The 15,823-nt window shown below is 51.0% G+C and overlaps 9 protein-coding genes across 9 annotated transcripts; 3 read left to right on the top strand and 6 right to left on the bottom strand.

Annotated features, from left to right (window-relative positions):
- Positions 1-252: 252 nt before the first annotated feature.
- On the bottom strand, positions 253-1,674 carry N7446_001646 (D-arabinose 1-dehydrogenase (NAD(P)(+)) ARA2; the record flags this gene model as incomplete). The annotated part of the gene is made up of 1 exon (XM_058510395.1): positions 253-1,674. One exon carries the CDS (start codon positions 1,672-1,674, stop codon positions 253-255), a length of 1,422 nt encoding a protein of 473 aa, XP_058375931.1.
- Positions 1,675-2,418: 744 nt separating this feature from the next.
- N7446_001645 (import motor complex subunit PAM16) lies at positions 2,419-3,055 on the bottom strand (the record flags this gene model as incomplete). Its single annotated transcript, XM_058510394.1, has 3 exons — positions 2,419-2,823; positions 2,892-2,966; positions 3,011-3,055. The coding sequence occupies 3 exons, from the start codon at positions 3,053-3,055 to the stop codon at positions 2,419-2,421; spliced, it is 525 nt and encodes a 174-aa protein (XP_058375930.1).
- A 234-nt stretch (positions 3,056-3,289) lies between these two features.
- Positions 3,290-5,168, top strand: N7446_001644 (PEX28-32 family peroxisomal membrane protein; the record flags this gene model as incomplete). Its single annotated transcript, XM_058510393.1, has 3 exons — positions 3,290-3,302; positions 3,351-4,558; positions 4,611-5,168. The coding sequence occupies 3 exons, from the start codon at positions 3,290-3,292 to the stop codon at positions 5,166-5,168; spliced, it is 1,779 nt and encodes a 592-aa protein (XP_058375929.1).
- A 324-nt stretch (positions 5,169-5,492) lies between these two features.
- On the bottom strand, positions 5,493-7,458 carry N7446_001643 (Zn(II)2Cys6 transcription factor; the record flags this gene model as incomplete). Its single annotated transcript, XM_058510392.1, has 4 exons — positions 5,493-6,114; positions 6,171-6,377; positions 6,426-7,238; positions 7,286-7,458. The coding sequence occupies 4 exons, from the start codon at positions 7,456-7,458 to the stop codon at positions 5,493-5,495; spliced, it is 1,815 nt and encodes a 604-aa protein (XP_058375928.1).
- Positions 7,459-8,037: 579 nt separating this feature from the next.
- On the top strand, positions 8,038-10,260 carry N7446_001642 (uncharacterized protein; the record flags this gene model as incomplete). The annotated part of the gene is made up of 4 exons (XM_058510391.1): positions 8,038-8,352; positions 8,409-8,988; positions 9,051-9,959; positions 10,028-10,260. The coding sequence occupies 4 exons, from the start codon at positions 8,038-8,040 to the stop codon at positions 10,258-10,260; spliced, it is 2,037 nt and encodes a 678-aa protein (XP_058375927.1).
- Positions 10,261-10,942: 682 nt separating this feature from the next.
- On the bottom strand, positions 10,943-12,046 carry N7446_001641 (uncharacterized protein; the record flags this gene model as incomplete). The annotated part of the gene is made up of 1 exon (XM_058510390.1): positions 10,943-12,046. One exon carries the CDS (start codon positions 12,044-12,046, stop codon positions 10,943-10,945), a length of 1,104 nt encoding a protein of 367 aa, XP_058375926.1.
- A 574-nt stretch (positions 12,047-12,620) lies between these two features.
- N7446_001640 (Ac45/VOA1 transmembrane domain-containing protein) lies at positions 12,621-13,716 on the bottom strand (the record flags this gene model as incomplete). Its single annotated transcript, XM_058510389.1, has 5 exons — positions 12,621-12,760; positions 12,814-13,044; positions 13,093-13,197; positions 13,271-13,569; positions 13,622-13,716. 5 exons carry the CDS (start codon positions 13,714-13,716, stop codon positions 12,621-12,623), a joined length of 870 nt encoding a protein of 289 aa, XP_058375925.1.
- Positions 13,717-13,912: 196 nt separating this feature from the next.
- Positions 13,913-14,609, top strand: N7446_001639 (rRNA-processing protein RRP17; the record flags this gene model as incomplete). The annotated part of the gene is made up of 2 exons (XM_058510388.1): positions 13,913-14,095; positions 14,145-14,609. The coding sequence occupies 2 exons, from the start codon at positions 13,913-13,915 to the stop codon at positions 14,607-14,609; spliced, it is 648 nt and encodes a 215-aa protein (XP_058375924.1).
- A 296-nt stretch (positions 14,610-14,905) lies between these two features.
- On the bottom strand, positions 14,906-15,596 carry N7446_001638 (tropomyosin; the record flags this gene model as incomplete). The annotated part of the gene is made up of 3 exons (XM_058510387.1): positions 14,906-15,068; positions 15,121-15,425; positions 15,579-15,596. 3 exons carry the CDS (start codon positions 15,594-15,596, stop codon positions 14,906-14,908), a joined length of 486 nt encoding a protein of 161 aa, XP_058375923.1.
- Between the last annotated feature and the right edge of the window lie 227 nt (positions 15,597-15,823).

The following is a 15,823-nucleotide window of genomic DNA, read 5'->3' as shown; positions in this document are numbered from 1 at the left end:
AAGTCAACGTTGGTGTTTACTGCATCTTTAGGTGATGTTTTGAAGCACTCTCCTCTTATATGTCTATGCGCATTTGCAATCCCTGGAGACTTTGGTGACCAATTTCGAGCAATAGCTGCTAACATTCATTTAGTTGCTGGATCAAGGCTGGAGGGAGTTGTCATTCAACATCACACTGGCTTATCCAGTTTATGTACAATTTCCGATATGAACATAAATCACAACAGCAGAAGCTCTCCCAATTCAGTAAATCTATGCAAGCTGCTTCTCCGCCTCTAAAGGTGGTGTCAGCATCGGATCCCTCCCAGCTCCATCAGATGAAGATATATTCGTCTTCTCTCCTGTTCTTTCTTCCGCCTCAATCTTCTGCACAGCGGCAACATGCTCCTCAGATAACGAGTTCACAAAGTCTGGCGAGGGACTATCCCAGACATAGTCAACCCATTCTGTACCCAGGACATCGCGAATTTCCCGAGCCAGTTGCAAGATGTGAGCACCGCGCGCATGGGACCAGGCCCGGTCAGTAATGAGACCCTCCTGTGGCGTAAGAATGCTGGCATTGGAGGCAGTAGGAACAGCACTGGCGGGGACATCCAGGCTAGGAGTGGAATAACCGGCAGATTCGAACTTAGTATTGAAATACGAGCCGTCATCATCTTCAGTCCAATTCTCCAGTCCATCAACAATACTATGCCACACACGCAGAGTCTCATCCAGCTCGGCGATATTGCTCACGCCCATAACACTGACACCCAGCCTCTTCCCAGTCCCAATATTAGCCACTGACAAGAACCCAGGGTCCGCATCTACAGCGCGCGCAAGTGGTGCGCCAAGACCACCAGCCCGCGCACCAACACGAAGCCATGACTCTAGCGCGAACCGAATCGCAACAACTTCGAGTTTCTCGCCATGACTTGATGCATACTCCGCGGCACTATGGATGGCACTGCGCAAGCCATTCGGCGCAGGATGGAAATCACCCATTGAACCAATAGGCACACCATCACGACGGAGCAGACCCATTCCCAACGGCGAGGCATTAGGAACGACATCAACGCCTGCAGCTAGAAGCCGCGGCAAAGCGCGCGAGTGTAATCTCGTATTCTGTAACGTGAAATTGGCATAGGACATCACGATATCCAATGGCTCGCCGGTCTCCCGTAGAATCATTTCCGCCAATTCGCTCAATGTGTCAACCGGGTAGCCGGAGATACCAATGTAATGGAGTATGCCCTCTTCATCGCGGAGACGGCGCAGTTCCCGTACGGCAGTTAGGACTTCAGCGGGTGTCACAAATTCCACGTCGTGGCAGTATACCACATCGAGATAGTCTGTGTGAAGCCGGCGCAAACTACGGCGCACACTGTGTCTGATCCATGGTGGGGAGTAGTCAAAGGATGCGCCTGCTACACGGCCGACCTTTGTGAGGAGTTTGTATGCCTGGCGCGGGAAGTTGGCTTGGACTGTATCGGTTGCGAGTGCGCGGCCGAGTAGTTCTTCGGCGGGACCGTAGTAGGGTGATGTGTCGAAGGCACGGACGCCGCTGCTTAGTGCTCGCTGTACTAATTCTGTTGTGGGGAGTGTGTAGGGGTCGGCGTTGTATTGGGAGTTGAAGGTTGCCGTACCCATTATCAGCGGCGGGAGATCCGCCGACAGCGGGTTGGAGGGACGCATTTTCTTTTCTTCTCGGGTAATGTGAGGTCAACGGCGATTGAGACTGGCACTAGAGTCTTATGTATCCTGGGGTATTCGGGGAATAAGTGGTATCTGGGGGCTAAGCCGCTCTCAGGCGAAAAAAGTAACCCGGTCTCCGCTCCGGATGGCGCCATGGCGGGGATCGCGATCCCCCTAGATCGGGATGAGTGGCCACGACCCGATCGGTCGTCGAATATCATCGATCAAGTGAAATAACCCATTTTCGTTTGAGGTCCTGATGGCATGTAGTCTACGAAGGTTACTCCGTGGTGATATGAACAGTGTTGGATGGCGGTGGCAAAAAAAGCCGAGTCTGTGCTGAAGACAAAGTACGAAGAAACAACAGTTTAGATCGGACAATCGGACATTAAACAATTTAATGCAAGTATATAGCTATTGTACATCCTTTCCGGGTGAGAGTGGAGAAGGGGGTAGAAGACACAGATGATATACACAGACCACGAGGTCGAGAGGATCGGATCTGAAGGTGTAACTCCATTCCGACCAGAGGTGATGTCCGAGAGGTTGGACATCAAGATGAAAGTGAAAGACCCAGTCTAGAAACTCAAGCGTCTTTCTCCAACGGTAACCCAAACGCCATGCTATGCCAAATCGAGAAAGACGAGCAGATCAAAGAGCGAAGCCATTCGGAGACTTCTATCGCAAGTAAGGAGGGAGCTCCCAGGTGATTAGGGAGCGGATGGAACACAGTGGATGTGCTCTTCATTTGTCCTTGTAGACCTTGGGGTTCCAGCCTTCCTTCAATTCCTTGTCGTGCGCGGCTTTGCGCTCGGCCTCGCGGAACTCCATCTCTAAGCGCTCGCGTGCTCGCAGGATCTTGCTCTGCAGGTAGAAGCTGCCGCCCTTCTCGGGGTTGTTCAGGTCGAAGAGCTTCTTGAATCGGCCCATAACATGTTCAAGGTTGTGTTCGCCACTGGCTGGGGGTTTGACGTTCAGGATCTTGCAGGCTTCATCGAGGGTGAGGCTGGAGGTGGTGAGAGAACCGCCAGATGCCTTCTTCTGGGCAGCGTATTTGCCAGAGGCTTGGGCTTGCTTGTAGGCTTCGGCGAAGGCGCGGCCGAAGACGCGGGCTCCGGTTACCACGACTTGAGAGACGATGCGGTGAGCCTAACAGGAATATGATTAGTTTGTTCTTCCATTTTTTGTATCCAAAGCCAATTAATTGACAGACTTACCATGTCGAGAGGATATGAAGTGCCGTGGTAGACAGGGTGTGGAGGTGAAGGAGAGAAGAGAAGGGAAAATTTCGGCTGCGGATTTTAGCGTCGGAAGAGAGCTACAGGCGTCTACATACAGGGACGACATAGACATCAGAGTTGGACTTGTTAGTTAGAATCATTTGTTTATTATAATATAATAAACTAATATACCAATATACTCGTTTCATTCATTTCAGTCATTTTCTATCAACAACTAACTATAGTAACTCGCTCACACCAAGTACCGAGAGTCACATGTCCATCTTCTCCCCGCAGATCTTCCTGGACCGAACAGCCATGAACTCATAAACATAAAACCTCTCGTCCGCCCAGAGGATGAGCTGATTATCACTCCATGACGTGTCCATAATTGGATGGCAGCTCTAGGTATGTTTTCATCCCTCAACGATGTGCACAGTTACTGATGCTAGACAGACGATCTTCCGTGGATAGATTCCATGGCACCCCCATCGCATGCGCCGGAGCATGGCCAGTCGGATTCCCAACCGCCGACGGTCGCTGCTTTCTCTCCTTCTACTATCACCGGCTCAGCCCTGACATCGCGCCAGCGTTCCAGCGTCATCGTGCATCGCAAATCTCCCCTGTTGGTGGCCACACCACCGGCCATCACGCGGGCCCTAGCCTACTCACACCCATACCTTCTTCCCCTGAATAAACTCGCTGGTCTTTTGACATGGACCTCTGGAGACCCATGGCAGAGCTTCCTGCTCGTGGCGACCTTCTGGACGGTGGTGCTCTACAGTGATGCCATCATTCTTTGGGCAGGTCCGATCCTGGTTGTGGTCGCGTTGATCCTCGGCATGTATGGGCGCCGCTACTCGCCTTTGTCGTCAACTATATCAACGGGCGAAAAGCACCAGAGGAAGGTCTCCCAGGACTCAACCCGCCACCAAAAGAGCTTGGACGAAATTGTTGAAACGCTCCGCATCTTCACAACCAGATGCAATATACTCCTCGAGCCTCTGCTCGACCTCACTGATTTCCTATCAACCCAGCGTACGCCCACATCGGCGACGACGAAGCCTGCATTGACGGCTCTTTTCATTCGCATCCTTTTGGTAACTCCTGTATGGATCCTTATGACTCTCCCGCCATTCTATTTAATAACTACCCGCCGTGTCGTCATGGCTGTCGGCACCATCGTTTTGACTTATCATTCTCGGCCCGCGAGAGTCTCGCGTGTCATTCTGTGGCGGTCACGGGCCGTGCGTCGACTCTGTGCCGCCGCCACGGGACTTTCAGTGGCCGACACCCCGAGCAGTGCACCAAAGGCCCAGGCTCAAGCCCAAGGCCAAAGCCAGGGCCTGAACATCTCTACTCGGCGGCGCGGGAATAACTCGACTGTACGATTCACATTTGTTGTCTATGAGAACCAGCGCCGCTGGCTAGGTATTGGATGGACCTACTCGTTGTTCCCGTCCGAACGTGCTCCTTGGACGGACGAACATATGAACGCAGTTCCTCCTAAAGATACATTTGAATTGCCGGATGTTAAAACGGGAGATGCCAAATGGCGTTGGGTTGAAGGGAGTGATTGGCGCGTCGAGGGTGCGGACTTCTTCAATTCGAAGTCCGAAGCGAAGGGCGCCACCGGCGAGGGATGGATATACTATGATAACAAGGTTTGTTGATCGTATCTCAGTCTTACAATTGACCACTCTAACAGTCTTCTAGTGGAACGATGGTCGCCGCGGTCAAGACGGATGGGACCGCTACACTCGCCGACGCAAGTGGTACCGTGACGCTGAGTTAGCCGAGCTATCACCATCAGGCACCGAAAACACCTCCGAAGAGACAATCTCCGGACTCACCCAAGCCCTGGAAAAGGAGACACAACAAGGGTGCGATGAAGATGCCGACACCAAGAGCACTACCCCATCCACTGCCTCCAAGTCCCGTCGCCGACGCTGGTTCAGCAACAGCAAGGAAAAGGAGAAAGACCAACTCGCTTCTCCCATTGACAGTGGCCGTGCCTCGGGCTCAAACGTCTCCGGCGCTGTTGATGGCCCAGGTCCCTCGCGACCTATCAGCATCCAAAACTCGCGCAAATCGTCTCAATATCATGCCCGCGAAGGAAGCGTGGCGACAAGTGACAGCGCCAGCTTACGTGAAAAGGAAATGGCCAATTCGCAAGACCATCTTGATAAGTGGTCAACCCGGGCTGCAGATGGAACGGAGCGAGCGGAGAGAGAATGGGGACTCAGCGATGACCTAAACATGGGATTGAGTTGATGTTGATCGCTTGTTTGCGCTTTTCCCTTTATCAAGAAATATCTAATTGTCGTCGTTCCCTGTCTTGGGCACTTACAACCTAAAACCCCTGCCAACCTTCTCAGCTTTATTTACTTTGCTCCCCTCTTCTTTATTTCGGAATTTGTATATCCTTATTGAGCGTGGAAATCATCCATAACATTTGGGGTTTCGTGTCACTCATGCAGACATCAAACATCAGACATAAAACCTATATCCTCCCGACTCTAATGCAACATCAAAATATAGAAGTACAAACATAACAACATGACAAATAGCAAGAAAGAGCCAAAGCCAAAATGGCATCTATGCAAGAATAAGCTCCCACCCCAATTCCTCAACAATATCCAACCAATGCACCTTTCGGTGATTACCAATCCCAGCAACTTCAGTGTCACGATCAGCATCCCGTCTCGCCCACAATATCCCTAATAAATCTTTCGCACGCCGGACATTGCCAATCCCAAAATTATCTTGTAGTTTTCCCAACGACCGAAGTACGACCTCTCGATCTGCTATGTTCTCGCTCTCACAGCCTGAGATGAAAAGCGGGAATGTGAGCGCTGAGTATTCGCAGTGGTCATCTAGTGGGAAGGTCTCCACGCGGGAGAGGCAGCGGTATACGGCGAGGGATTTGGGTGTAGAGATTAAAGGGAGCCAATCTTGTGCTGATAGTGATAGTGTTTCGAGTGATTGGGGATTAATAGTGTTATTGGGCGTTGCGGTGGTGGGGGTGGGGGTGGGGGTGGTGACGGTGGTATTTAGATGGTCTCTGTCGATTCGTTCCATGATTGAGTAGAGGTAGACGAAGCCTGCGTCGCGGAAACATTCGGCTACCAGTTGGAGGCGTGTTAGCGTTGCTGGTGATGTGCCTCGTGGGATTATGTAGGGAGTTGAAGTATGGGACCATGTGAGGAGGGATTCATTTCTGGTAAATAGTGGTTAGTGTGTTGGATGTTTACTTTTAGACAAAGAAGGACATACATAGTCGCGACGCTGAGGCGAAGAGCCAAGGTATCGTCTTTTAGAGAGGGTAGCTCTGCAATACGTGCGCATAGTTTGAGGATCTCTTCGGTGTAGCCGATGTAGATATCCAATTTTGGGACACCGATGTCACTATTTACAGTGACGTCAATAGCAGTGTTGCAGTTTCGATTACTGATCTGGGCCATGTTATAGGCATAGACAAATCTAGACTTTGTCAGCATTTGCTGATATGGGTTGCAGAGTAACACATACAGTCCACGTAGGAACTCGGCCGCGGCTCGATCCATCGAGGCAAAGCCTCCACGGGAGACGATCAAGCGCTGCAATGCATTAAGGTGAACAACCCACTGCTTAATGCTGCCACGTACGATCTCGTATTTGCAGAGCAGACCCACTGCTAGTAGAGCATCGTCGGGGAAAACCTCGGTTGGACATTTGTTCAGTGCAGATCGGAGACCATTGAGCGTCCCACTGTAGTAGTTTACCGCAGCCGTGTGTGCACCGAAGCCTTGGGATCGGTTCGCTAAGTGGAGGGCGGAGACGGCACAGACGGCTTTCATCAGCAGAGGGGATGACATTGCCATTGGAATCAACAATGACCGCAAAGGGTTGTCACCGCTCTCTAGGTTTGCTAGTAGCCGGGACCCTTGCTCCATGTGATATTGCAGATAGTGAGTTTCGTGAGTGGAGAGATGGTTGATGAATCCTTGAGGCCGGGGTATCACTGCCACAGGGTTAGGCAGACCTAGGCTCTGGTCTGTACTTTGCCCTTCTGCATCATGAACAGAGTTGTCATCCGTTCCAACTAGTTGGTATTCCAATGGTGATGATGGGGTAGACCAAGCCAAAGAATCCACCGTGCCAGGCGATGAACGGGTCTCAAGCCATACATCTGAGGACGGTGACTGTGCAGGCGAAGGCAGTTGGGGCGGTGAGGACGCAGTGAACCTTCGACGCTTTGGTGTTTCTCTTTGTGAGAATACATGCGCTGAGGGACCTAGTGGCTCTACCCACATGGAGCCATAGCCCTCACATGTCCGGCCTTGCTTGAGGCAATTGTTGCAACTGACCAAATTAGTCACAAAACTTAGAGATAAAGTCTAGACACGCACCTCGGCTTAGTCTTATCGCAAGCTTTCCGTCGTTTCTTGCAGGTTAGACATCCCGAACGAGTCCATGCCGTGCCAGATTGCCGTGTTCTGCCATTCTTCGGAGCGGATATCGGCTGACCGGGAGAAAACGAGGATGAAGGTTGCACCAGACCACTCGTAAAGGCATTCATCATCTCAAGGATTCCACAGATAGTATGGAGCTCTGACTGTTAGCGGCATACTTACAGAATCGCAGATATTGGACAGATTCGGTCAGTGCACGCGCTCTGCATTGATCGTTATCGATAGCCACTCAGACGCTAAACCACATCGGGACAATTTCACGCCGTTCCCCACATCCACGTGACACGGTTCCTGTATTCCACGGTCATGTGACCGTATACTCCCCACGTTATTGACGTTCGTTCCAGCGAGATTGGCGAGGGTGCATTTCGTGATGTTCATATGAGTATAATTGGCATTGCGATGGCCTCTGTGAGGCTACCGCATACAATGTACCCTATATCCCCAGGCCAAGGCATCCTGGTCATCTCCAACGCTCTTATCCTTTCCCAAATAGGCAAGTCCAGCCAGACTTATGTAACGCGATAAGGTGCTCCGGGGCCTTTGCGACGAGATATTTAAAATCCCATGGGGCTGCTCTTCCCCCTCATACTTCGTACTTCTCATTGCTTTTATTCCCTATCTTCTGACCTGTAAAGTGTCAGTTCCCCGAGACTCCTACTTCTATCTCCAAAGAGATACCCGCCACCATGGTGACCAACCACGGCCCTCACCCATTCGACCCTATCACACCCGAGGAGATCAAGCTTGCTGTATGCATCCTTGAAACTACATTCCCCGGCGTTGAGCTACGCTACAAGCGCATCGACGTCAATGAACCTATCAAGAAAGATGTTATCGCATATATTGAAGCCGAACGTCTACGGCGGCCCTTGCCTACACCTCCAGCACGTCTTCTCTACGTGCTCTTCCACCGTCTTGACACTGGTGCGTTCTACAAAGCCATTCTGAATGCCGATAAGCGTACAATTGTCTATGCCAAGGAGCTTCCAAAGGAAGTTCAGGTAAGTGGAGCCCTACTCCAAATTGTGCGGGGCCAGCTGACAGTCTTCTTCTATAGGGACCAATTGATGTCGACGAAATTGCAGCCATTGAAGAAATGTGCATGAAGCATCCTGCTGTTCTGGCCGAGATCGAGAAGCTGGAGCTACCCACAGGTGTCACCGTCTGCAACGACCCTTGGATGTATGGCACAGACAGCGATACCGAGAATAGACGCCTATTCCAGTGCTTCATGTACTTGGTTGAAACAGACCACCCCCAGAACAACCATTACTCTCTGCCTTGCAAGTTCTCGCCCGTGTTTGACGGCCTTACTCATGAATTGATCCGCATGGACTACCTCCCCGGAGGAGCTGATTTCGAGACCACCACCACCCAACCTTGGAAGCCTGTTAAGACGGTCCAATACGCCCACGATCTCTTGGATTCGCCTGTCCGCACCGACCTCAAGCCTTATATTGTGCAACAGCCTGAAGGCCCTTCATACTCTGTGGATGGCAACTCCGTCTACTGGCAGAAGTGGCGCTTCAGAGTTGGTTTCAACGCCCGTGAAGGTTTGGTTATCTACAACGTTACATATGACAACCGGAACCTTTTCTACCGCTTGGCGGTCTCGGAGATGACGGTTCCCTATGGCGGTAAGGAACATCTAGAGCTTTCACTCAAGGTTTGTCAACAAATCTGACTGACATGAACATAGATCCCCGTGCCCCATATCACCGCAAGCAGGCCTTCGATGTCGGCGACACTGGTTTCGGTATGAATGCCAATCAGTTGGCTCTAGGATGTGATTGCCTAGGCCACATCAAATACTTTGATGGTTACCGTAATGACGCGAAGGGCAACCCGTTGCAGTTGAAGAACGTCATTTGTATGCACGAACAGGACAATGGTCTGCAACATAAGCACACCAATTATCGTTCCGGTGCTGCTACTGTTGTTCGCAACCGCCAATTGGTCCTGCAGATGATTTGCACAGTGGCCAATTACGAATACATCTTCAATTATATCTTCGACCAGGCTGCTAATGTCGAATTGGAAGTCCGCGCCACCGGCATTCTGTCCACCGTGCCCTTCGATAATGAGAACGGGCAAACTGTTCCTTGGGGAACTAATGTCGGCCCCGGAGTTATGGCTCCCTTCCACCAGCATATGTTCTCACTGCGAGTCGACCCTGCTATTGATGGATTCAAGAACACTATCTACTACGAGGACAGCGTTCCCATGCCAGAGGATGAGCAGAACCCCTACTTGGTGGGCTATACCTCCCAGCAGACAGTGATGAAAACCGCAGGCACAGCAAACACAAGCGTGGATCGTCACCGTGTCTTCAAGATCCGCAACGATAACATCACAAACCCCATCACCTACAAGCCAGTAGCATACAAGCTCATGGCAGCCCCCAGCCAAATGCTCCTGGTCAGCAAGAATGCCCACGGCTTCCGTCGAGCGGAGTTCGCTACCAAGCCGATCTGGGTCACAAAGTACCAGGACGATGAACTGTACGCCGCAGGCGAGTTCACAAACCAGAGCCGTCGCGCCGAGGGCGTTGAGACCTGGGTCCAGCGCAAGGATAACGTAGAAAACGAGGACATCGTCTTATGGCACAGTAAGCAAACCAACCCTCTTTCTTCATGGGCCCCCACTCTGGTCAATTATAGCTAACAAAACCACCAGCCTTCGGTTTAACCCATAACCCCCGTATTGAAGATTTCCCCGTCATGCCAATGGAGCGTATCAGCGTCATGCTCAAGCCAGATGGATTCTTCACTAAGAACCCGGCTCTTGATGTCCCACAATCTTCTCAGCTTTTCAATAAGTCTTCCCTTCACCCTGAGGGAGAACGTGCCGCTTGCTGTGCTGGCCCTTCTACGTCTAGCAAGGCTAAGTTGTACAAGAGGATTGATTAGGCGGCTTTTTTGCTTTCTGTTGATCTTGTAGATACCCTATACCCTGTGCATAATGAAATGAACGTGTTGAGATGAATGTTGTAAAGTGAATATATGTTCTCTTGTTCTTATCCATGGACGTGATGCAAAGTTATATAAGCAGACGCGACTTAAGAAACGTAACATTGTCTTCTGTAGAGGGACTTATCATCATTTGATATCATATATAAGTGTCATGCGTCTACTGTTTAGAATGGGTATATCAGTCGCTTAGGGGTTAAAGGAGGTCAAGTCCAGTTATCTGTCGGTTATAAACTGCATCAATTGGACGTAAATGGTCCCACATGCAGATATATATATCCATACACAAGGACAGGTTTTACATTTCAAACTTAACATATAACGTCACCGACAAGGTATGCGAGATCTTCTTATTGCTCTAAGACCGTATACAAGATACGAAGATTCTTGAGCGGTACAAACATATGAAATTGTATAAATTTTGCTATTCCAATAGGAACCAGTAGTAATAACCGTATGTAAGACGCCAAATAAAGAATTCAGCAGAAAAACAAAAAAAAAAAAAAAAAACCAAATATGAGTATATTATTGGCAAAGTAAAAAGAAACCTAAAATAAATCCAAGAACAAAAATTTCGCCGAATTCATTCCTTCATATCAAAGCGGCATATCAGATAAGGGGGTCACCGACGATCAGACCCGGAGTTGTGAGAAGGCACATGGCTCTCAAACAGGTCCTCTAGGTAGGCACTAGGAGCGCGACCCTGAGGCGCCTGGTTAAGATTCAGTGAACTGGTCGAAGCGCCCACATACGACTGACGCTGGTTATGCGAATCATGATAAACACCAGTAGGAGGCAGCGAAGGCGACGACAGACCCGCTGCAGGTGAATACGGTACTTCACCAGCGCCAGCAGCCGGGGTAGAACTGCCAGCAGCAGCATAATACCCAGCGGGCAGGTATGTCGAACCGCGATTCCCCGTATTCCCCGTCGCATTGAGGCTAGCATGTGATCCGTGGGGACCACCACCAGCAGTAGGGGAGAAGAAGAGACCGCTGTTCGAGCTTGGGATGCGGTTGGGCTTGTAGCTTGCGCGAGTGGCGGCGCCGAGTTTGTCGAGGGAGACGTCGGCGGCTGGGGCTGCAGTGTAGGGGGTTGAGCGCTTCTTTCTGCTGCCGCGGAGGAGACGCTTGGATTCTGAGGCGTGGATTATGGCTGCGCGACGCACTGAGCGGTTTACTGACCATGCGATCATTGCGCGCCATGCGAGCAGGGTCAGGCCGATTAGGCCTAGGGCCGCGCCGACGGCGATGAACACTGTGCCCTCTGGCGCGGCGCTCTCTTGCATGTATGGGGCATTTGCTATCGGGGGGACTGTCACGATCGCGGCGGCTGTTGTGGAGGAGGAGGACGATGTTGACGATGTTGTTGTCGTGGAGACGGATGATGTTGATGTGCTCGTATCGGAGGTTGTGGAGGTTTCGGACGACGAGGTGGTGGTTGTATCCATGGTTGTCCCCGTCGACGAGGAGGATGTCGTGCTAGTAGTTTTGTCCGAGGTTGAAGTCGATGTGGATGAAGATGAAGTCTCGGTTGTCGTAGCAGCGGTGGTCTTGGTGCTATCAGTGGTGGAGGGATCGTCGGTGGTCCTAGCGGCGTCGGTAGTTTCCGTTGATGTATCGTCTGCAGGCACTGCAGCTACTTGAGCAGCGATGGCAATGACCAGGAGCAGCAATAAAATCATCGACGGCTGGGCTTTCCCAAGCCCTCGCGGTAGAACTCGCATGGTGACGGCCGTAAACAATTGAGCAACTGTTTCTCCACAGGGTGCGGGTCAATCGGGGTAGCCCGCTGATCTTCGACAGCGATGAAGTAGATGTTACTGTGAGGTTATCAACGACACCTGAACAGCTTTTGGCTTGCTGATGCTGTTTGCGAAAACGACTGTGATTCGTCTCTCTTGTTACTGGCTGATGCTGTAGGTTGCGGAGCCACGGTCAGAAGATTTTCAGATGAGGCAGAGCCTTCAGTACCTTTCCTGCATAAAAGAATGACGGCTTTTCGAGTGAGAACAACGAGCGTCTAGGGATGTCGAAGAGAGAATGCGTATAAGCGAGAATTGGGGAGAAATCAAACGACGCCAACGCTAAAGGAGTAGGCTGCCTTAGGCTCCAAAACTGTCAGGTGACAGTTCCAAAAAAAGAACTAAAAGACGCCAACTAGCAAGGATTGCATTTACATCGGGCTAACGTTCAGATTGGGAATGAAATATGATATATCATACATGAAAATACGAGAAAATTGCCCCTGATCACAAATGCATATAGCAATAGAAATGTATTCCAACCTACTCCTTCCAATTACTGCGACTTCTTTTGCACAGCAGCCGAGGTATCCTTCTCGAATGCAGCATAGGGGACCTGAAGGCTGCCGAGGGCATTGATGCCAATGTACAAGATCGCGAAGAAGAGGAAAGTAGCCATCAGACCCATGAAGATGCCTACCGAGGGGGTTAAATATGAACGTAGATTTGATGAGAAGACAAGCACAAACCTGGAGTGAAGTACTGATATTCCTCGAAGAGAGATGTGGACTTGTCTGACAAGCCTTCGTGCGATGAGTAGTCACGCTTAAGCTCCATGTGAATGGAGTCGTGGTAGGAATCTCCCTCGGTCTCGTAGATGACGGAGTCGGTCTCGGGGAACTCCCTCGGGGAGGTAAGATAGAGAATAGTATACTTCGAAGAGGAGGGGATTTGAGCAACGATATCGGAGAGGAGACCATCTGGCCGAGTCAGTAATCATGAACTGCTTCGGTACAACCAGTACATACCGAAGCCAGCGAGCTGCTGCGCACGGTCTGATCCAAGCGAAAGCATGGGGAATTCGATATCGATGATACGTGGGCCCTTCTCAAAGGACGAAGGATATGATCCGGCTACAGATAGTTGTCAGCTATGACGCTCGTGGTAGACTGGCCACGTCCATTGTTGGCCACCACAGCAACTCACAGGAACCGTCGATGGTGGTAGTCTGGGCCTTGCATTTCTCCTCCAGAAGGCTCTTAATATGCTTTGGTTCCACCAAGCCAGCGACCTCGTTAACGCTCATCTTGGACCGGATCGAGCTGTCCTTGCCAAGCATCTTCGCACCCAAGCGGGGCGCCGACTTGCGCGACGCGAAGTCGGTGCTGTGCACACCGGGTTGGTAGACGACGACATAATAATCCGACGGGCAGGTGCTGAGAGAGGATGAGAGGGTATCGAAGAGAGATGCTCCTGTCTGGATGTATGCGGAGTTCGCCAGGACACTAAGGGCGAGCAGTTAGTTGGCTGCAGCTGGAGAGGTCCAATGGAACATACTCAGAAGTAGAGGCGAGGAAGAATGGTGAAGTATCGCGGAAAGCGTTGACAGCAGTAGCCCCAAGGGCGACCAGCCCAAACCTGCTCAGATGCATTGTGCTGTTGGATAGGGTCAAGTTGATGATGTTGCCAACGGGAGGTGTCCGACTTGGCCTCGGAGGCGGTCGACAGCCCCGGCCCGCCTTAGCTTTCGCTGCAACTTTTTTTTCTTAGGCTGACAATTTTGACAGAACTACCTACGAAGGACTTGACCTTTTTGCTCAATTTTTCCGGATTAAATTCCTATTCACAATGGGCCCTCCCCAAAAACGACGCAAGGTCGCTCAACCCAAAGTGGAGGAGATCAATTTCAACACCGAGGACCGCCAGGAATGGTTGACCGGATTCCACAAGCGCAAGCTGCAACGCGCAAAACATGCACAAGAGGCAGCCGAGAAGCGATACAAAGAAGAGAAAAGGGCCGACAGGAAAAAGGTTCGTTAGTCTACAGTAATTGCCCGTTAATCTCGACTAACGTGTCTAGCTTCGTGATGAGCGGCAAGCCGACTTCAAACGGGCAATGGAGGAACATGCAAGAGTACTCAAGCAGATGAAGGAGAACGCCGGAGAAAAGAGTGAATCAGAGGATGAAAATGAGGAAGAATGGGATGGGATTGAAGAACCGCCAGCCGTGGACTACGAAGCCGAATATATCGATGAGGACAAATACACCACAGTCACAGTTGAGGAGATGGATCCCTCCCGCGAAGGCCTGTTGAAGTCTGTGAGAGGAGAGGAGTCGGACACTGAGGAAAAGAAAGAATATCCAGCTGCCGACACAGTGGCCGATGAGAAGTCCAAGAAGCCAAAGCGAGAGAGAATAGCCAGGAAGAAGAAGCGCAATTTCCGTTACGAGAGCAAGGATGTGCGCAAAGCAACGGCGCGAAAGCAACGCTCTGTCAAATCGAACAAGGCCAAGGCACGCCGGGGAGCTGAACAAGAAAAATGATATCATAGTATGTGTATATATACTCATGGGTCTGGAGCTATTGTTTGTTACTCAATTTACGGAGCACCGGTATCGCTATGTCCAAACAGCAATGAAATTGTAGGAAATGTCAAAGACACCGATGCACCATTCATGGTAAAAATATTGATATCGAAGCACAGTCTCCCCTCGAAGGTGAAACAAAGAGCAACACAAACAGTCACAGCATAAAGAAGAAGACGATCCTGAGGCGAATGAAGATCCTATCCAAGCCAGTGTCTCCCAACATCCTGCACCCATAATCAGCTTGGTCTAGCTTAGATGTCGGCCATTTGGGCTGCAAGGTCGTCGAGCTCCTTCTTCACAGTGCTATGTTCCTTGATTGCGTCCTCGTATCTTTGCTCGAGCTTGGCATGTTGGTCCTCAAGTGCCTGCACCTTCCGCTCATAGTGACCAGCCTTGATGTCGGTTTGGCGAAGCCTGACCCCAAATGTTAGTACCTAGTTGGAATTGAGGCGATGGGTGGTCGTACTTCTCATTTGTCTCCCGCAGAGTCTTGTCGTTCTCCTCGGCCTCCTCCTCGAGGAGCTGCACCCGTCGCTGAAGGGCCTCGTTCTGAGTATCGTGCTGGAGGCTCTGGCTGGCAGCATCCTTGGCCTCCTTCAGGGCGGCCTCGGCCTTCTCAACCTCTTCCTCGAGCAGCTGGTTGCGGTGGTTGAGGGATGTGATCTCTTGTTCCTTGGACAGGTTCTCCTGTTCCAAAGTCTTCACTCTGGCCTTGAGCTCGTCGACCTGCTCGTGAGCCTCATCGGCCTCGGCGCGGAGGGCGACCATGCGCTGATTAAAGACATGTTAGCAGGATTACCAGTACGGCGTTTGTGAGAAATATCGAATGATGCAAATCTTTTCATATGCACATGGTGAGGGGTTGGGTAGTTTTGGTGGACAGTTTGCAAGCTACCCCGCCAGCAGGGGTCTTGCGCAACATACCTCCTTAATCTTGTCCATTTTGAGGTTATTGAAAAAAGAGGGGGAGATAATATGTGTTTGTGAAAGTAATAGCAGTCAGGCTTTCGCTCAGCGAGAAACCGGGCGAGTGTGGATGGGGTAAGAGGATGATGGTCTGGGGAGAGTTTTGGGAGAGAAGGGGAGGAATAATGGCTGACTGAACAAGTAGACAGTACCGCCTCGTTAGGCCCAAGCTCCACCACAGCCAAAGTACCGTGTACTTACTG

Source organism: Penicillium canescens, assembly GCF_028828765.1.
Source record: "Penicillium canescens strain IBT 15451 chromosome Unknown utg000002l_segment0_segment0, whole genome shotgun sequence".
NCBI lineage: Eukaryota > Fungi > Ascomycota > Eurotiomycetes > Eurotiales > Aspergillaceae > Penicillium > Penicillium canescens.
Note: the sequence above shows the minus strand (reverse complement) of the source record. Positions and strands in the feature narration are given on the sequence as shown.